The 16225-nt window shown below is 42.8% G+C and overlaps 1 protein-coding gene across 1 annotated transcript in view; it reads left to right on the top strand.

Annotated features, from left to right (window-relative positions):
• Window positions 1-10416, top strand: part of CFAP206 (cilia and flagella associated protein 206) — a gene marked incomplete at its 5' end in the record, with an annotated part of 38704 nt that extends 28288 nt beyond the window's left edge. Inside the window, 2 exons of the mRNA XM_080665058.1 lie at window positions 5659-5802; window positions 9809-10416. Coding sequence (XP_080521184.1) covers window positions 5659-5802; window positions 9809-10039 — 375 coding nt within the window. The 3' untranslated portion in view covers window positions 10040-10416. The remainder of the gene's footprint in view (window positions 1-5658; window positions 5803-9808) is intronic.
• Window positions 10417-16225: the final 5809 nt, after the last annotated feature.

The raw sequence follows: 16225 nt of genomic DNA, 5'->3' as shown, positions 1-16225 counted from the left end.
CAGGTATATTTAGTATACTTCTGTATGAGGCTCAAATGGTAGGTCTACAATTTTTAGCTCAACTGAGACATTACTCTCAAAATAATTGGACCAGTTTAATTTCAGTAACTGGGGCTTGTCACTTACCCATAACCCTGCTAGCACTTCTATTACCTGGGTTTATAATTTTTACCAATGTGATGAATTTAAAATGGTATATCATTATTGTGTTAGCGTACATTTTTCTGATAATGAAGTTCAGCATTTCTTCTTACATCTATTACTCATTCAGATTTCCTTCTCTATACACCAGTTATTCATAACTTTTTCCAGTTTTTTCTTTTCTAGACTACTCTCTCTAACTGTAACCTGTTGGTGGGCAGGAATTCCTTGTCTCTTATAGGTATTAATTCTTTAGTGGTTGTAGAAGTTGCAAATATCTTTGTCCTGTCTGTCACATCTCGGTGAGTTTTGTCAGGTGAGGCCTTCACTGAAGACACATCTTTAATTTTAATGTAGTCACAACTATTAACGTTTCTCTTTAACAATTGCCCTTTTTGAAGTCTTGTTTTTAGAAATCCTTTACTGTCTTGAGGTTATTTATATTTTCTTCTGTTTTAACTTATTCACTTTTAAGACTTTAGTCTATTTGGAGATAATATAGAGTTCAAACTTTATTTTTATTCATGTAGTGAGCCAGTTTTCCTAACATTTACTAATAATGTATGTTCTTTCCCACTAAATCTGATGCTACCTCCACTGTATTAGCAATTCTCATATGAAATGGGCTTGTTTCTAGGCTCTCAATCTTGTCCTACTGGCCTATTTGTCCATCTCTATGCTGAGACCATACTGTTTTATTACTATTGCTTTGTAATATATTTTATTATTTGATAGGGCTTGCCTTTTATTTTTTTCAAAATTGTCTTAAGCATTCATGTATGGATCTTTGTATGTTCATGTGAATTTTTTTTTTGGGGGGGGGAATTCCAGGCTTTTATTTTTTTTTATTTTTTATTTTTTTAATAAATCTTTATTCAGATTATTACAATTATTTCTCCTTTTCCCCCCCATAGCTCCCCTCCACCCAGTTCCCACCCCACCTTCTGCCCTTACCTCCCCACCACTGTCCTCATCCATAGGTGTATGATTTTTGTCCATCTCTTCATGAACCCCCCCATACCCCTTTCCCCCTGAGAATTATCAGTCCACTCCCTTTCTAAGCCCCTGATTCTATTATATTCACCAGTTTATTCTGTTCCTCAGGTTTTTAATTCACTTGATTTTTAGGTTCACTTGTTGATAGATATGTATTTGTTGTTCATAATTTTTCTCTTTACTTTTTTCTTCTTCCTCTTCTTTAAGAATACCTTTCAGCATTTCATATAATACTGGTTTGGTGGTGATGAACTCCTTTAGCTTTTTCTTATCTGTGAAGCTCTTTATCTTCCCTTCAATTCTGAATGATAGCTTTGCTGGGTAGAGTAATCTTGGTTGTAGGTTCTTGCTATTCATCACATTGAAAATTTCTTGCCACTCCCGTCTGGCCTGCATAGTTTCTGTTGAGAAATCAGCTGACAATCGTATGGGTGCTCCCTTGTAGGTAATTAACTGTTTTTCTCTTGCTGCTTTTAATATTCTCTCTTTGTCTTTTGCTCTTGGCATTTTAATTATAATGTGTCTTGGTGTGGTCATCTTTGGATTCCTTTTGTTTGGGGTTCTGTGCGCTTCCTGGACTTGTAAGTCTATTTCTTTCACCAGGTGGGGGAAGTTTTCAGTCATTATTTCTTCAAATAGGTTTTCAGTATCTTGCTCTCTCTCTTCTTCTGGCACCCCCATAATTCTGATGTTGGTACGCTTGAAGTTGTCCCAGAGTCTTCTTACACTATCTTCAACTTTTTGGATTTTTTTTTTTTGCTTTTTGCTTTTTCGGTTGAGTGTTTTTTGCTTCTTTGTGTTTCAATTCTTTGACTTGATTTTTGTGTTCCTCTTGTCTGTTTTTGGGTCTCTGTATAATATTTTTTATTTCAGTCAGTGTATGTTTAATTTCTAGTTGGTCCTTTTTCATATCTTCGAGGGTCTCATTATATTTATCGGCCTTTTCTAGGATATTCTTGAAAAGCCTTATAACCGTGGTTTTGAATTCTATATCCAGTCGTTTGTTTTCCTCCATTTCTTTCGTTTGTGATCTGATTCTTTGACGCCGCATTTTCACTCTTCCCTGAGTTGGTAAGGTAGATTTGTGTGCTAGGTTTCCAATATGGCCCAGTGGGTCTGCCTCCCCAGTTAACCTGAGGTGGACACTCTTGGTGCACCCCTTTGTGGACTGTGTGTACAGCCTTGTTGTAATTAAGTCTTGATTGTTGTTGGTATCACTGGGAAGAATTGACCTCCAGGCCAGTTGGCTGTAAGGATCAGCTGTGTCTATGCTGGGAGAAGTTCGGTGCTGGAGACAGCCTTATAGGATTAGACTTGCCAAATTGCAATAGCCTCTGTGCTCAGCTTGGATGGGGTGGAGTCTCAGTCTTGGCTTCCTGTCAGCCTTACCCTTGCATGCACGTGCGCGCTTTCAGTCCTCCGCCTTCCCCGGCTCCCGAGTCTCCGCCCGAGAGTCCAGACTCCCCCCACAAGAGCGTGGGTCCCCAGGGGCTTGCCTGGAACTGGGGTTCAGTGCAGTCAGAACTGGGGTTCAGTGCGGTCGGGGGCTTCCTTCCCCCTTCCGCCAGAGAAAGTCAGCCAGGCTCTCAGCCGCCCTTCCTCTCTGCGCGTACAAAGACCCTTTGCCGTACCTCCAATTCTCTGTGAGCTTTTCTCTTTCCTTCTAGTTGTAGAATTTTCACTCAGCCAGCTTTCCTGTGGTTCTGGATGGTGTCCGTTCTGTCTTTTAGTTGTAGTTTTGAAATTGTTGTGCGTGGCAGCAGTTTAGGTGCTTACCTATGCCGCCATCTTGGTTTCTCCTGAATTTTTTTTTTTTTTAATGAATTTGCCAACTCCCTCAACCCCAAAAATCTTCCTGGGTTTTAATTGGTATTGCATTAAAATAATACAATAATTTGTGGGGGAATTTATATGTTTATTATATTGGGTTGTTCCATCATTAAAAAGTACCATTTGCTTAGTATTTGTTTTTACCATTAGTAGTTTCCTTAACTATGCCTTAATAAAACTTATGGTTTTATTCATATTTTATTCTCTGCCTACTTCTAAAACAGTGAGAAAACTTAAAAAAAACAAAACCCTCTTATGTATCAATTCTGATAAAACTAAAAGGCTGAAAAAAAAAGACACTACATAAGGGAAATATGTCTCATTCATTTTAAGTAAATAACTAACTTTTAATTGTATAATATTTATACAAACCAAAGAGTATGTAAAGTGTATCACTATACACAAGCATGAAAAACAAACATCTGCACATCTGTCACTTTTAACAAGTATCTCAGAGAACCCTTTGTATCCCTTTCCAATGTCATTCTTTTCTCTTCTCCACAACAGTAACTACGTTATGAATTTGGTATTATTCATTCCTTGTCTTTTTGCCATTCATGTCTATATTCCTAAACAATATATTTCTGTGAAATTACTCAGTCTCTTGCCCAATTGTCTATTGGATTGTAAGTCTTTTTCTTAGTGATTTGTAGGAGGTGTTTTTTAAAAAGAATTTTTTTATACTAATTCTTTGTGAGATATTTGTTTTGCAGATATATCCTCCCATCGTGCTGCTTATCTTTTCATTCTCTTTGTGGTGTCTTTTGATAAAAGTTTTTCATTTTTATGTGTAATTTATCATTTTTTCTTTATGTCTTGAACTTTCATGTCTTATTTAAGAAATTATCATGTATCCTTAGATCCGTGGTCGGCAAACTGCGGCTCGCGAGCCACATGCGGCTCTTTGGCCCCTTGAGTGTGGCTCTTCCACAAAATACCACGGCCTGGGCGAGTCTATTTTGAAGAAGTGGTGTTAGAAGAAGTTTAAGTTTAAAAAATTTGGCTCTCCAAAGAAATTTCAATCGTTGTACTGTTGATATTTGGCTCTGTTGACTAATGAGTTTGCCGACCACTGCTTAGATCATAAAAATATTCTCCTAAATTGCTGTTTTAAATATAAATTTGGCTTTCACAGTAAGATTTTTAATCACTTGGATTTGACGTTTTGGGTCTGGTGGAAGGTGAAGATCTCATTTTAATTTTTTTTCCCATTTGAACAGCAAATTGTCCCAGCCTGTATGTTCAATACTCTCTCCTTTCCCCACTGTCTTATATACACAGGCTTATTTTTTTAAGTCTCTCTATTCTGTTCAAATACTCAGTTTTTTAAAAAAATTCCTGTGCCTATATCTTACTATAACTTTGTAAGTCTTAATATCTGGTAAAGTAAGTTGCCCCACCCTTTTTTCTCTAAGGAATCTTGACTATACTTGACTCTTTACTTTTCATATAAATTTGAGAACTACATTACCAGGTTCTATAGAAAACCTTGAAAGAGTTACAAATTTGCATGTGAATAGACAAGATTTATTTGGTCTTACTATCACTTAATTATAACTTACAGGGTTGTGAGATAGCTTGAAGACAATGAATCAGATAACCAGACAGGTGTGCTGTATGTAAACAATGCATACTTTTCCACCATAGAAAAAAGTTCCCTATATATCTGGTCTCGTGTTTCCCTTTCTTTCTATTTATTTTTTCTTTTTTAAAAAAATTTTATTGTTGAAAGTATTAGGTCTTCCTTCCCCACCCCACCCCCTATTAACCTCTTCCAGCCCGCTACCATCCCCACCCCCTTTCTTTACATTTAATTCTCAGCTATTCTTCAGCGGCCTTCAATAACCCATGGAAGTAAGTTTTCTCCCTCCAATGGTATAGTCTGTATTGTTATTACTTGCCACTTTGTATGGTATAATGTCATTAATTGTACTTTTCAGCTTGTTTTTATCTACCTTACTATATCATAAGTTTATTGTGAAGGTAAAAATTATGTCTCGTGTTAAATGGTAGGCACTCATATCTGTTGCTTGACTTGGGGGAAAAAGTTAATCTTTTCTCTCTCCTTTGTGCTGTGTCTGAGCTCCTTAAATCTCTGTCACTTCTCCAGCAACTTCATATCCAGCATAATGGTACCTTGTTAGCATGGAATTACTGAGTACTTACTATGTGAATAGTAATAGTGAGCTTCTGGGTGTCCCAGCAGAAAATTAACATATTCAATTAAAAAAAAAAACCCTTTGGATAATAATCTGGCTATGTAGGCCTAGTTTGGGTTTAAGATATATCCTAAGTTCCAATACTTTAAAGAAATGTGTCTTATCCCGAATATTTAATAGCTATTTTAAGGTTCTGTTCATTTCCAATAAGGTATCTCTTATGCGACCATTTGTGAAAGTCAGAGACAGGGCATTTGACTTGGCAGTGAGTGATGTTAGGTTTACCCCCTCCAAAATCCACCTCCTACATTAAATTCACAAAATCAGACAAAGCCACAATGCCCAGGAAGATAAATTATATACATCTCACTAATTATAAGCTATTTTCTCTGCTGGTATTTACAAGTATATCCCATGCTCAAAATTTCTTGTTTTTCTAACCTTTTGTTAGTTTTAGCTGAATACTTTATTAGTTATCTGTAAATAATGTTTACTTTTTGCAAATATTAATCACAAAACTCTATTTTTTTAGCTCAAAGATACTGGCAAACATCTTATAAAACCAATTACAAAGAGTGAAACCAGCACACAGACGGATACACACATATTACCACCAACAATTGTGAGATCATATGAGTGGAATGAATGGGAATTAAGAAGAAAAGCTATAAAATTGGTTTGTAACAATATTTTCTAAAATCACCTATAGGTTAGAACATTTTAATATGTTGTTCTAGAGTTAAGTTTAATTATTTTTATAAAATATGGAGTTGTACAGAGTTCTTTGTTAACATAAAAATAATTAGTGTAACTTATCATTTGCCAGCTTTACATTGTAAGATTGTCTTCTACTTTTAAGCATATGTAGAAATACGGAAGCATGAAACTACTCTCAAATTATTCCAGCCAGGTTCAGCTTCCTTGTCTATCTTAGATCATTGTTCCAGTAGCGTACATGCTCTCTCTCCTCTCTCTCTCTCTCTCTCTCTCTCTCTCTCTCTCTCTCTCTTATCTTTCTAATTATCTATGTAATAGCTTTAATTTATTATGCTAATCTATGAGGTGCTAATATTTAAAGCACTCCCACCCTGGCTGGTGTGGCTCAGTTGGTTGGAGCGTCTCAGGTTCTAGTCCTAATCAGGGCACATACCCAGGTTGTGGATTTGAGCCCTGGTCAGGGTGTGTATAGGAGACAACCAATTGATGTTTCTCTCTCTCCCTCTCCCTTTCTCTCTCTCTAAAATCAGTAAGAACTTTTTTTTTTTATTAAAAAATAAAGCACTCCCTACTTCCTCTAATCATAAAGTGTACCCTTCTCTTCTTTGGACTTTAGTGAGGAGCAGAATGTTACCTCTGTAGTGTCATAAGCACTGCCCCCTCTTACTGGGGACATGCTCTTTCCAGACACTGAGCTCCCTCGTCCTGATTCTCAGTCATCCTGATCACAGACGGTGCCTCGCATGAAAGACTGTCGCATCCCTATCTGACCCAATGGAACACCCCCACTAGTTCTATTTAAGGGTCTTGTCATTTTAAACAACCATTCACTGTAGTATGAAGACAACCAACACTTTATATCTTTAGCTTTTTCTTAGTATATTTTATCCATCTCTTTAGCTGAAGTCAGGTTTCAGAATAAATGAAGACTCCCCAAACGAGAACAGGGCTGTTTCTCAGAGCTTGCTGCAGTGGGGGAGTCGGTCGCCATCACTTGCCTTTGGCAGAGACTCCAGGGCAGGGAGCAGAGCAGGCAAGCTTTACAGGGGAAAAACAGGAGGTTGTTGACAGGGGCAAACCGGAGGTGGGCGTCTCAGGTGAGTGGTTTGGTGAGCATATTTGGCTTTCTCTGGTTGGTCCTGAGTTGGGGGAGGGGTTCGGGCATGCAAATAGGGATGCCTGCCGGGTCCAGACAGTGTGAGCCGAGATTGCTGCAGCTGCGGGGGTTGAGGTTTGGCTCCCGCACTGGTTGCTGAAGGCCTGTGGGTTCGAGTTCTCTTGTCACTTAAGGTCTGGCCTTTGTTTGTGTCTCACAGGCTTTTCTCAAACCACCTCATTTCCCTCGCCACCCTTTCTGGTGGCAGCTTTTCAAACAGGCCCCCAATTTCCTGGATTGAGGAAGGTTCAGCTTCCTGGTATATCTTTTGATCACTTTCCCATTAGCATTCCTACTCATCTCTCTCCTGTGGTTTCTGAGACTCCCAGTCCCCATATTCTTTTCTGTTACCTACTAACCCTCACTCTCACTCATCAGATAGGTACCAGATAACATGTAGATTCCAGTGCCTTGTTCTTCAGGAGCTAAGAGTCTTACCAAGTAGCACTAAGACACTACAAATGTTTAAGTACCTCTCACTAAGTGGCATGACAGGAGTGAAATAAAAATTCTACTAAATTGACTTAGGTGACATTTTCAGTTGGTTTTGAGATACAAATAGGCAAAGGAGAAGAGGGGCGTGATGGCTGAATGGGATACGAGAGGTAGAGGCGACAGCACAGGTCTGGACTGGGAATGTTAAGAGAATGGGTATTCGGTGGGGCTGAACTTCATACCGATGAACCCTCTCTTCTCATTCCTCAACCTCCACTTCGTCCTGAGTCCCAACGTGGACCTAATTGTCCCCTCGAGTCGCATCACGTGGAATGCAGCTCCCCACATATTGCCAACACAACCTGTTGACAAGACAAAGCTGAGTATATTGCCTTAAAGTCATGAGGGAAACCACCCCCTCAGCAGAGCTTTGGCAGAGGAGCAGCAGCAAGGTCAGAACTGAGAATTTGAAGTTTGGTTGAAGGCAGGTGTGTCAGTGCCACGGGTAGATCAGGGATGGGACAGGGGCTTGAATTGGTCTGGATAAAGATCACGAGGAAGCAGCCCAGCATGGAGGGGAATAGCAAGGTGACTTTTGAGGCAAGGGGTGCAAAGAATGCTAAGGCTTAATCTACGTGTTAATGCTTATTACTGAAGAACTGATGCATCTTTTAGGATATTCTGTAATGAATAGTCAAGTTATTTGCTTTGGCAGGAGTCTCTTGAAATAGTAAAATGATGCGAATGAAGACAATGAAATAGCAAAGTCATATTAATCCTATGTAATAATCCTATGTAATAAAGAAGGAATATGCTAATTGACCCTCACGCTGTCGCAAATATGGCTGCCCCCACAGCCAATAAGGAGGGAATATGCTAATTGACTGTCATGCCCTCAAATATGGCGGCACCCACAGCCAATAAGGAGGGAATATGCTAATTGATGCCACGCCCTCAAAGATGGCGGCGCCCACAGCCACAAGATGGCAGTGCCCAGTCCCCTCAACCCCCCAGCCGCCCAGGGCTGGCCCAAGGCGCAGGCAAACCTCCGATGGCAGCTGCCCGGCCAGCCCAAGGTGCAGGTAACCAGGGCTGCCCGAGGCTCAGGTAACCAGGGCTGGCCGAGGCTTGCGCTGCCAGCAGTGGCAGCAGCAAAGGTGTGATGGGGCGTCGCCTTCCCCTGATCGCCGGGTCGCCTCCTGCCCCTGAGGGCTCCTGGACTGTGAGAGGGGGCAGGTCGGGCTGAGGGATCCCCCCTCCAGTGCATGAATTTTCATGCACCGGGCCTCTAGTATAGATAATAAGCTGTGTAGGGGGGAGTAATTTTGATTCTCAATCACCTGCAGTATCTCAAACTCTGAAATGTTTCCTCTAATTCCAGGTCTCTCCTTAACTCACATGCTCTAATGTCTTCTGTGTGTTTTTCTTGCACTTCACCATAACTTCAGTAACTCCTATTCTTTTTTTAAATATACTTTTAAAACATTGATTTTAGAGAGGGAGGGGAGGAGGAAGGGAGAGAGAGAAAGAGAGAGAGATGTTGATGTGAGAGAGATATATTGTTTGCCTCCTGCATCCTACATGCTCCTTGGGCTGGGGATGGAACCTGCAAACCTAGGTATGCGCCCTGTGCCCTGACCAGGAATTGAATCTGCCACCTTCAGGTGTACAGGATGATGCCCAACCAACTGAGCCACACCGGCCAGAGCACTCCAATTCTTTTTTTTTTTTTTTTTTAAGTCCAATTTGTTTGACTTTTATTTTTTTAAAATATATTTTATTGATTTCAGAGAGGAAGGGAGAGGAAGAGAGAGATAGAAACATCAATGATGAGAGAGAATCATTGATTGGCTGCCTCCTGCATGCCCCCCACTGGGGATTGAGCCCGCCACCTGGGCATATGCCCTGACCAGGAATCGAACTGGTGACCTCTTGGTTCCTGGGTCGACGCTCAACCACTGAGCTACATCCGGCTGGGCTCCAATTCCTCTTATAAGCTCCTCCTTGCTTTTTAGCCTGAGTAATCTATTTAACTTCATGTTTACTAATAATTCACAAAAGGAGTAAGTTGTATGAATCTCAAAGTCATGATGGAATTAGAAGATTATTTAACAAATGATTGAGCTCACTGTAAGTCTGATCCTGTATGTTCTTTGTTTGGGTCCCTTTTCATTATTTAATATATTTCCCTACTTTGCAGCAAAGGGTATTTTCTATTCCCTTCTAGATTTTTTTAATGCTCTAATGTGTTGTTGAAAAACTAATTTCTTTATGGATTGAAAAAATAGCCAGATATTAACTGGTGCCTGGTAATATTTTATATTATTCGTTTTTTAGAGAAATATTAATCCCTATGTATTCTCTTTCTACTTAGGCCAATTTGCGGCGGAAAGTTACTCACTCGGTACAAACCGATCTCAGTCACATGAGAAGAGAAAATTGTTCACAGGTGTATCCGTTAAAGCATGTGGGCACGCAGTCCAAGAGGGAGGGCAGCACCGCAGTGCCCAGGCCTCAGATCTTCATAGCTGGTCTCCGCGGGGGTCAGACTAAAACCACCCGGGCGGTCAAGGTCAACCTAACTAGAGCTGTTGATGAAACCTAGTTAGAGACCATATTTTATGAGAAGATATCACCAAACTGTGAACAGTGGCAGACATTTAAAAGTATATTTGCATCCATGAAATTTAACAAATGTGTTGGTGCTGGCACATTCATTAGTTGTGTGAATTTTTTTGAAAAAACTGAAAAATGGTTTTCTGTGACATAGTTTTCATTCTATTAAAATTGAAAAATAAAACTCGGTCCATTCATCTTTGTTAGAAAAAGTTTGTCACATTAAGACTGAAATGATGATGCCATTTAGATGTTAATATAAGATTATTATGCCTGGGATAGAAATTTCTTTCTAAAATCATATTTAGTGTTAAACATTAAAAATTTAAAATCTAATATGTAATACTTTAAACAATAAAGAATTTTAAAAAAAGAAACTGACTATAAAATAGCAATCATTCAATACTAGGAAAAAAATTTAAAATCTAGTCAGTGTTTTTAGCTTCATTATCTATTCATTGTTAACATAGATTACATTGATTACAGTTCACCGGTTCACTTTTCACCATTTCATTGACCCTCTGTCAATCGTGATCCAAAAATATTAATTAGGAAATTCCAGAAATAAAACATGTATAAGTTTTAAATTGCATGCCATTCAGAGTAGCTTGATAAAATCTTCCACCCTCCTGCTCCATTCCGCCGGATGTGAAACACCCCTTTGTCCAGCGTATCCTCTCTGTACCTGCAGTTGAATAAGATATTTTGAGAGCGAGACCACATTCACATGGACTTTTATTATAGCATATCGTTATAATTATTTCATTACTAGTTATTGCTGTTGCTCTCTCACTCTCTCACAGATAGGTCTGTATAGAAAAAAGCAAAGCAGATACAGGGTTCAGCACTGTCTTTGGCTTTGGCATCCACAGGGTGTTGGACCGTATCCCCTGAGGATAAGGGGCAGGGGTGACAGTGTAACAGAACCTCACTCATGGGAACAACTAGAGCCGAGGTCCACATGATATTGTTTAAACTCTGAAAATGTTACCTAAAGTCTGGATTGCTGGCCCTGTGAAAAGAACAGAATTCTTTGGCAGCACTTGGCCTTTACCAGGACAGGCACCTCTAGTTCCAGTCCTGCTGTCCTGGGTCTCCCACTTCACTCACCTCATCTGCTTGACCCTTAGGCAGTGGTGTTTAGGGCCCCTGGGAATTACTGATAAGGTTCAGAGCTATAATGTCATTGTCTTACATCTAATATCAACTCATGGACAATAAAGGCTTCCAGGTGGAGGGATGTTAAACTGCTTTAAAAGCTGAGGGGTCATTTGTAGTTAGCATATTTTCTTCTGCCTAAGCAACTTTTACTAAGGTATTTGTATAGGATGTTTTCTATGTAGGTTAAATGTTATTTTTATAATATGAATATGCTTCAAAATCTATTTTCCACAGATTTTATAAAAGTAAACCTCAAACAGACCTTCTTCTAAGTTTTCACACCTGTAGTTTAAAAATGATGTTAAAGGTAGCTGGCTGGCTATTGAAGCAAGGCCTGGGGCCAGGGAGCAGAGGCGGGTGGTGGTGGTGGTGGGGAGCGAGAGGGGTGGTGGTGGGGGGGGGAGGGATCTGTACCTGAAGGAGATGGGATGGTTGTCGCTACTCCTAAACTGCAAATTCGGGAATTTGATTTCATCTGTTCTATCAGCCCTCATTCAACTGTGCATGAGTCCTACACACAGAAAAGAATGATTGATAAGCCCCAATGTGAGATTGTAACATTAAGGCTGAAAGTAAGATTGCCAAGTGAATAAAATAACAATTTGAAAAGCTAATCTTAATATTAGAACATTTCCTGGTCGGGGCAACAAATCAGAACAAGGAGAGCTAGACCAACTGGTACTCACCCTCCCATGACCTCCACCATCTACCCACTGTCAGATGGCCACCTCCTATCACAGGCTGATTATCTCTGCCAAATGAGTTTCTCCCTCTGTATTTCCTCCTGTTGAGAAGGCTAAAAAGGGGTAATTCCAATGTAACCCTGATATTTGGGTCTAGTGATCTGAATCCAAGCCAGCAAGCTCAGTGTACATTCCTGATAACCTATAATTAAGTCCCTCTCTCCTTCCCAGATACTGGTCTTGCAGAACCTGTTACTGTGAACAGTGCACTGCCCCGGAGGGAGGGTTATTAACACTGGCGCCAGGCCAGACCATCAGAGATGACCTGGAGATGCCCAACACCTGGGGGCCTTCTTGCAAGGCCCGAGAAAAGGACCAGAAGCATAATCCATGTTTGTGGGACAAAGACCACAGGGAGGGAGATATAAAGGAAAGCCCCATGCGTGTTCCTTCACTCAGATTTGGAAGGCTGTTCTCTGAATCCGCCGGCATATTAAACAGTGTCCCTCCTTTTTCTTAGAAGCGTCTTTGGTTTTCTTTGGTCTTCTGCAACAGCTGGTTCCCTGATCCCGGGAAACCAACCACACTTGGCTTTTTTGGCCTCCGGTGAGGGGACAGGGCTTGGGGAACAGGGGTGCGGGATAGGCCTCCGGAAGGGACACCCTGCTGATTTTAGGAGAATTGAACCGGGGACTCCTGGCGCTCCCAGACCTCAGCCTAGGACCCAGCCGGCATCTGGAGAAAGTGGACAGACACTTCTGGACCTGTCGACAGAATCAGTAACGTAGGGGCCCCAGTCAGTCAGGCCCACTCCAGTGAGTAGAAGGGGGAGCTTGATCATCTCCCCGGAAGTCATAGGACTTCATCAGTTAAATTGGTCAGGAATCGGGTGGACTGTGTTTTTAAACTCTGAGTGAATGTCTGGTGAAAGTGTGTGAGTGTGGAGGGAGAGGGCCTGCCCTCTCTTATCCTTTGTGTGGCTCCACGACCTTGGTTACGGAGTCCAAGTGGGCCCCAACCTGCGGTTCCGCGATTTGTCATATGGCATAACGGTGACTCACCCCCACGTGGAGGTGACCAGGCCTGGGGTTTATACGAGTGCACCTTAGCTAGGACAAATCTAAGCTCCCAAGGGACACGGCCAGGTGGGCATCTGAGTGAAGATCTGTGAAAACAGGTCACCCCCTCCCTTGTCTGTCTCTCGCCACTGATCATGGGGTCGGGACAAAGTAAACCCACTGTTCTCAATTGCATGTTGAAAAATTTTGAAAAGGGTTTCAATGGAGACTGGTATTAAAATGAACCCCAAAACACTGAGGAAATTCTGTGAATCAGAATGGCCAGCCTTCAGGGTCGGCTGGCCCTCAGAAGGCTCCTTAGATAAGGGACTGGTCGGGGCAGTCTGGAATGTAGTCACGAAAGACCCTGCACACTCAGATCAGTTTCCCTACATAGACAGCTGGTGAGAAATTGCTCAAACCTTGCCGCCTTGGGTCTGGTTCTGCGTGTGTAACAAGGGACAGAGTAAGGTTTTAATAGCAGGAGTGAAGAGGCAGGCAGGGCAGGTGAAGGCTAAGGAGAGGCAGGCAGGGCAGGAGCAAGCTAAGGAAAAGCAGGCAGGAGAGGAGAAAGCAGAAGAGAAGCAGGCAGGAGAAAAGAAACAGGTCCCTCAGAGGGGAACCCAACCCTCTGTTCTGCCAGGACCCCCTGAGGAAGTCCCGCCAGTTTTACCACCTCCATATGTGCCACAGGCAGCACCAAGTGCTCCCCCACACTGGCCTGGAAGGTCCGGAAAGTCTGGAAACACCACCCCCCTCCGTTTTTCCTCGACCAAGCTCTCCAGAGCCAGTTGGGCGGCGCTTGCATTCAGCCGATCAAGGGCCCAAGCCACAACCAGCATGTCAGATGCCTCTCAGGGAGATTCAGGGTGCCCAAGTGCTTGGTGAAGATGGGACCTTGCAGGAGGGAAGGCCAGTCTATTATTATCAGCCCTTTACCACAAGTGACATCCTGAACTGGAAACATCACAACCCAGCTTATCCTGAAAAACCTCAGGCCATGGTAGACCTCCTAGAAATGATTTTCCAGACCCAGAAGCCTACCTGGGTGGACTGCAAGCAGCTCCTTTTCACGTTCTTTAACACTGAGGAGCGCATGAGAGTAGGATCAGAGGCTTGGAAGTGGCTCCAGACCCAGGTCTTGGCAGGGACATTAGACACAGACAGATGGGCCAGGGAGGCCTTCCCAGATGAGGAACCTGATTGGAACCCGAACTCAGAAGATGGACGGGCCAGGCTAGAAAGATATCGGCTGGCCTTCCTCCAGGGGGTCAGGGCCGGAGCCAAGAAGCCCACCAATATGGCTAAAATCTCTGAGGTTTTCCAGAAGCCTGACGAAAGTCCAGCAGCTTTCTATGAGAGTCTATGTGAGGCATACCGGATCTACACCCCCTTTAGACCTGAGGCCCTGGAAAATCACACCATTGTAAATGCCGTTTTTGTAGGGAAAGCCCAGCCTGGCATCAGGAGAAAATTACAGAAGCTGGAAGGGTTTGCGGGAAAGAATGCCACCGAACTGCTAGAGATAGCCAACAAGGTTTTCATCAACCGAGACAGTGTGGCAAGGAGGGAGGAAGAAAAGAGAATACAAAGAAGGGCCAATATGGTAGCAGTGGCTTTTAGAAGCTCAGCCTCCCAGACAGATCAGAAAGGGAAGCAAGAATACGGATCAGGGGGAAAAGGAAGAGCGAGCCTGAGATGAGACCAGTGTGCCTATTGTAAGGAGACAGGACACTGGGAGAAGGAATGTCCCAAACGACAAAGTAAGAAAACTGGACCCCCTTTTCCACCCAGTCGCTATCAACCAGAGCCACTCGAAGCAGATCTCATTGGGCTAGCAAAGGCTGATTCCGACTAGGACAGACCGGGCTCTTTTCAGCTAGGCCCCCACGAGCCCATGGTCAGAATGAAAATTGGGGGCCCGACTGTGGACTTTATGGTTGACACAGGAGCTGAGCACTCAGTAGTCACACAGAAAATAGCGCCTCTCTCAGGAAAGGAGGTCACCATTATTGGAACTACTGGGGATCAGACCCGTAGACCATTCTGCTGCCCTCACCGATGCCAACTTGGCGATCATCAAGTAATTCATGAATTCCTGTACTTGCCAGACTGCCCAGTGCCTCTAATGGGTAGAGACCTTTTAGCCAAAATGGATGCAGAAATCACTTTTGCTCCAAATGGCTCAGCACAGCTTTGCCTAAGTGAGGAGACCTCCCCAATGATCCTGTTCCTAGCAGTGCAAAGGGAGGAAGAATGGAGACTTTATACCCCCCAGTCAAAGGCCTCACCATTAGAACCTGAATTAGAAAAAGAATTCCCGCTGGTCTGGGCTGAAGGAAATCCTCCAGGCCTGGCTAAGGACCACGCCCCGGTGCTGATTGATTTAAAGCCTGGGGCACAGCCTGTTATAATCTGCCAATATCCAATTCCGAGAGAAGCATGCCTGGGAATCCAGGTCCACTTAGACCGGCTGCTTCAGTGGGGACTTGTTAAACGATGCAGGTCTCCATGGAACACGCCACTCTTGCCTGTCAAAAAGCCTGGGACTAATGACTACCACCCTGTCCAGGATCTACGGGCTGTTAATGAGGCTGTTATAACCCTGCATTCAGCACTGCCGAACACCTACATTCTTCTGGGACTCATCCCATCAGAGGCGGAATGGTTTACATGCCTATATCTGAAAGATGCCTTTTTCTGCCTTAGATTAGCTCCTTCCAGCCAGCCTCTTTTCGCTTTTGAATGGGAAAACCCAACCACAGGGGCCAAGGAGCAGTTCACCTGGACCAGACTGCCACAAGGGTTCAAGAACTCCCCTACTCTTTTTTTTTTTTTAAATATATATATATATATATATATATATATATATATATATATATTATTGATTTTTTACAGAGAGGATGGGAGAGGGAGAGTTAGAAACATAGATGAGAGAGAAACATCAATCAGCTGCCTCCTGCACACCCCCTACTGGGGATGTGCCCGCAACCAAGGTATATGCCCTTGACCAGAATCGAACCTGGGATCCTTCAGTCCACAGGTCAATGTTCTATCCACTGAGCCAAACCGGTTAGGGCTCCCCTACTCTCTTTAGTGGAGCACTAGCATCTGATCTAAGTTCCCAGGACAGGACTTGGGGTGTGTTCCACTCCAATATGTAGACGACCTCCTACTGGCTAGCTCCACAGGAGCTCAGTGCTGGGAGGGAACACGAGCCCTTCGGAGACTATTAACTGAAACAGGTTATCGGTGTCTAAGAAAAAAAGCACA

Source organism: Plecotus auritus (genome assembly GCF_963455305.1).
Source record: "Plecotus auritus genome assembly, chromosome: 4".
Taxonomy (NCBI): domain Eukaryota; kingdom Metazoa; phylum Chordata; class Mammalia; order Chiroptera; family Vespertilionidae; genus Plecotus; species Plecotus auritus.
The sequence above is the reverse complement of the archived record's forward strand: the minus strand, read 5'-3'. Positions and strand labels throughout refer to the sequence as shown.